The 4,834-nt window shown below is 44.5% G+C and overlaps 1 protein-coding gene across 1 annotated transcript; it reads right to left on the bottom strand.

Moving 5' to 3' along the window:
• Positions 1 to 1,419: 1,419 nt before the first annotated feature.
• On the bottom strand, positions 1,420 to 2,683 carry insl5a (insulin-like 5a). Its single transcript, XM_070886138.1, has 2 exons — positions 2,363 to 2,683; positions 1,420 to 1,806 (listed from the first exon to the last, which is right to left on the bottom strand). Exons 1-2 carry the CDS (start codon positions 2,655 to 2,657, stop codon positions 1,568 to 1,570), a joined length of 534 nt encoding a protein of 177 aa, XP_070742239.1. The 5' UTR covers positions 2,658 to 2,683; the 3' UTR covers positions 1,420 to 1,567.
• Between the last annotated feature and the right edge of the window lie 2,151 nt (positions 2,684 to 4,834).

Below are 4,834 nucleotides of genomic sequence, written 5' to 3'. Positions count from 1 at the left end.
TTAGGTTTTAAAAACCTATAAATTGTAGGAGGAAAAGGAGGTAAGGAGTTATTTAGTTGGGAAGCCCAGGGAAAGAATGATTTGAAAGAGATGTTATAATGTATTACTGTAACCATAGTTACGATTCAGAAAGGAGGGAGTGTAGGCAGAATGATGTGTTTGGAGCCTTTACCACTCGTGCATCACCATCAGCAATCGAAAATACACTTTATAGTGTCTTCCCCATTATGCCTGCATCAACTTGGTTCCCTTTCATAATTCTTAGTTAGATAATTTTGAAGTTTTCTTTTTTCCACAGAAAACTATTTGATGTTTCTTGTCGTATAGCTGGGCTTCCCATACTCCGAAATTATGTTTGTTGCTTGCTACTGTTCTGCTCAATAACAAAAACTTATATAGCGCTTTTAACAGTGTGAAACTTCCCAAGGCGCTTCACATGATTATTATGTGTTAAAAATTTGACACCGAGCCGCATAAGTAGAAATTAGTGCAGGTGACCAAAAGCTTGGTCGAAGAGGTATGTTTTAAGGAGCGTCTTGAAGGAGGAAAAAGAGGTAGAGAGGCGGAGAGGTTTAGGCAGGGAGTCCCAAAGCTTGGGACCTAGGCAACAGAAGGCACGGCCACCAACGGTTGAGCGATTATAATTAAGGATGCTCGGGAGGGCAGAATTAGAGTGCAGACATCTCCAGGAGAGGGGGCTGGAGGAGATTACAGAGCTAGGGAGGGGCGAGGCCATGGAGAGATTTGAAAATAAGAATGAGAATTTTGAAATCGAGGCATTATTAAACCAGAAGCCAATAGCAGACTGAGCCTTGGCATCCTATCTGACCTCAAGCTGAGCTTCTGGCCTCATATCCTCTCCAAGATTACCTATTTCCACCTTCCTAACATTGACTGTCTCTCCCTCATCTGATGCTGAAACCTTAATCCCTGTCTGTCACTTCCAGACTAAACTATTCCAAGGCTCTTCTAGCCAGCCTCCCATAAACTTCATCCAGAACTCTGCTGCCTATATCCTACCCCGCACTAAGTGCTGCTCATCCATCACTCATATCCTTACTCACCTATGAATTGTGCCATGAGTTATTAGCCCCAATTTTCTGATGATGGGAAACATGGAAAACGTTTTATAGTTCAAAAAAGCGATTTAAACTTTGCAGCATTGTCAAAGGCTCTTGAAAATGAGCGAAGACTGTTATCTGTCAGCGGTTTTGGTATATTTTGATAAAATGCATAGTCAAAAATCGCAACTTAAGAATGAAAAGTTGTGAGCAGATTTCAATGATGCATCTGATATTACCACCAAGTTTATCAATAACTTTATTTAAAGTTGACATCTAACACATATACAGCACATTCTCAGATCTTAAAATGAACAGCTTTATTTGCATTTGATGAACAATTACAGGACACAGAATCTGCATTAAATAAAAATATACAACATCTACATTAATTGCACATTAAAAAGTATCACTTTGGAATTTTTAACACATTTAAGCATATCATGCACGAAAAGCCTCCGGAGACGAGAACTTGTGGCATTGATCTCATACTGCTCCTCTGTGCTTTAGCAGAGAGCGCTCAGTTGCCTTTTGTTGCAGCCCCTCTGACAGCAAACAGCGGTGAGGTGTTGGCTCAGCTCTCGCTTGTCCCGGGGTGGATTTTGGAAAGCCTCCAGTATTTCTTCTGGCTTGTAGCTCAAAGCCTCTTCGCTGGACGATGCCAACCTCGGGTTGGAGTCAGGAGACCAGTTTTGGAAGCTGCTGAAATCCGAATTTTCCATAAACGGAGATTTCTGATCCTCTGCTGGTGACCCAAGGCAGAAAAGAACATTAAAGAGATTTGGTGACAAAAACGTCTTTACAGCTGCAACTTTGTGCCTGTAAAAGTGCAATTTAATTGGAGTACCGCGTTCAAAACGGCTGCAATGACTTCGATACTATATTTAAATTAAACATTGTTATAATTTATCTCAGTTACGAATATATAATCTAAACAATAAATGTACCAAAAATTCTGGAAGATGCATATCGACATTTTCTATAAGTCTTCAGTTCCCTGCTAAACTTCTGTCCCTACCACAAAATCGTGGATATTTGTTCTAATTTTTCAAACAATGTAGCGTGAATAAATTGTGCATCTAATTGCATTCAAGTTAAAAAAAAGCATTGCAAAGGTTTGAGGAAAATATCCTTCTTATTTATAACATGCAATGAAACGGTAACTTTGTTGTACTTTGAATATCAGTGTCAGCATTGATATTCAAAGTACAACAATACGATTGAAACTGCAGCCAGTGAATGAGCATCCCTATTCCTGCAGATATGCTGAGAGTTAGTTCGAATAAAGTCTAGCCGCTCACCCCACAGCCCCGCCTCTCCCAGCGCCTGCCCGGCCCCGAGCTCCCTCCGCCAGCGCGAGCCGCCGCACGTGTAGATGACGGCCCGGATAAACTCGCGGCCACACAGCTTGACCACGTGCGGCCGCTCCGCTCGGACCCGGGACAGGGCGAGCATCGCCATCAGAGGCAGCAGCGCCGCCAGCGCCATCGATCGCATGCTTTCCCGGTTAGCGACTCCGACACCGGCCAAATAGCAGCCGCTCGTTGCTGCGTGTGGCAAAAGCCGCGCTCTGAGCTCCGGTGGCCGCCAGCCCATCTTTTATATCATGTTGCTGAGGCTGGCCTCCGCCCCCGCCATTCCTCTCTGCAGTCACTCTGCTAACTAATGTGCTGTTAATGAGACTTCCTCAAGCGTCATCGGCATCCAGCACTTCGTGAACGCTGTGTCAAAGTGCTCTAAAGAGGGTCCAATAAAAGAAACAACGCTTAAACAAACTAAAGAACAACCAGGAGAACTAAACAAGCTCGAAGAGAGCAGAAGAACATAGAATTAGGAGCAGGAATAGGCTATACGGCTGCTCGAGTCTGCTCCACCATTCAATAAGATCATGGCTGGTGTTCGGCCTCAACTCCACTTTCCCACCGAATCCCCATATCCCATGTTTCCCCTAGAGTCCAAAATATTTATCAATCTCAGCCTTGAATATACTCAACCACTCAGCCTCCACACCCTTTGGGGTAGAGAATTCCACAGATTCATCACACTCTGAGTGAAGAAATTCCACTTCATCTCAGTCTTAAATGGCCGACCCCTTATCCTGAGATTATGTCACCTAGTTCTCGACTCTCCAACCAGGGAAAACAACCTCTATGTGCCAGAGAAATATAAAGAGCATTGAATAAAGAGTGCCAAATAGAGCAGGATATGAAGAGCATGAAGGGAAGTGAGATAAATAGGGGTGGAGCACTAAAGAGTACATTAAATGTAGAGAAAACACATTAAATGTAGAGAAAGGCAGAAATGATTAGAAAGGCAGAACTTGCATTTATATAATTCCATGTTGAACACCACTTGTATTTATATAATACCTTTCTTGACAGTGATAGCTGTGGCTCAGTGGGTAGCACTCTTGCCTCTGAGTCATGAGGTTATGGGTTCAAGTCCCACTCCAGAGACTTAAGCACCATAAAATCTTGGCTGAAACTCCAGTGCAGTGCTGAGGGAGCACAGCACTATTGGAGGTGCCATCTTTTGGATGAGATGTTAAACTGAGGCCGTGTCTGCTCTCAAGTGGATGTGAAAGATCCCATGGCACTATTTCGAAGAAGAGCAAGGGAGTCCCTGGTGTCCTGGCCAATATTTACCCCTCAATCAATATAAAAAAACAAATAAAAACAGAAAATGCTGGAAATCTCAGCAGGTCAGGCAGCATCTGAACTTCCCACGAAGGGTCACAGACCCGAAATGTTAATGCTGTTTTGCTCCACAGATGCTGCCTGACCTGATGAGATTTCCTGCATTTTCTGTTTTTATTTCAGATTCCCGAATCTACAATATTTTGCCTTCATAATAAAAAAACAGATTATCTGGTCATTATCACATTGCTGTTTGTGGAAGCTTGCTTGTGTGCAAATTGGCTGCCGCGTTTCCTACATTACAATAGTAACTGCACTCCAAAAGTACTTAATTGGCTGTAAAGGGCTTTGAGACATCCGGTGGTCATGAAAGGCGCTATATAAATCTAAGTCTTTCTAAGGATTTCTCAAAGCGCTTCACAATCAATGGATTACTTTTGAAGTACAGTCTACTGTTATGTACATAAACTAGAATTGCCAACCGTACCGGATTGCCCTGGAATCTCCCGGAATGTGGCAAGAATCTCCCAGGCACTGCTGCTGGAAGTTAATCCTTTAAATTTTTCATCCCAATACATACACCAGCTGCTGCCGTAGAGATACCTCCGCCTCGGTGACATTGCCCCACTTCCGCCACAGAGAGTAGCCCCCATTTACGGGTGACCGAAAAGGAGACCGGCTGCTGGAGAAACAGCTGGGAATCTGTGAGAAGAGAGATAGACGGAGCGGGAAGAAGTGTGGGTTGGAAGTGGGTCAACAGGAGCTCGGGGGTGGGGGGGGGGGGGAAGAGAGAGTAACAGCGGACTGTAGGTAAGGGACGGAGATAGGGAGACTGGGGAATAGGGGTGGCAGAAGAGAGGAAAAGCCAATGTCCCAGACTCATCCATCATCATCCTTGGGTATGTCCTGCCCTACCAGGACAGACCCACCAGAGGTGGCGACACAGTGGTATACAATGGGGACAGAGTGACCCTGGGAGTTTTTAAACATTCCTTTGGACACCATGAAGTCTCACGGCATCAGGACAAACATGGGCTGCTGGTTATCACCTATTGCCCTCCCCCAGCTCTTCCATGTTGAACACCACTTGGAAGAAGCACTGAGAATAGCAAGGGCACAGAATGCACACTAGGTGGG

The sequence above is a fragment of the Pristiophorus japonicus genome, chromosome 8 (genome assembly GCF_044704955.1).
Source record: "Pristiophorus japonicus isolate sPriJap1 chromosome 8, sPriJap1.hap1, whole genome shotgun sequence".
Taxonomy (NCBI): domain Eukaryota; kingdom Metazoa; phylum Chordata; class Chondrichthyes; family Pristiophoridae; genus Pristiophorus; species Pristiophorus japonicus.
Note: the sequence above shows the minus strand (reverse complement) of the source record. Positions and strands in the feature narration are given on the sequence as shown.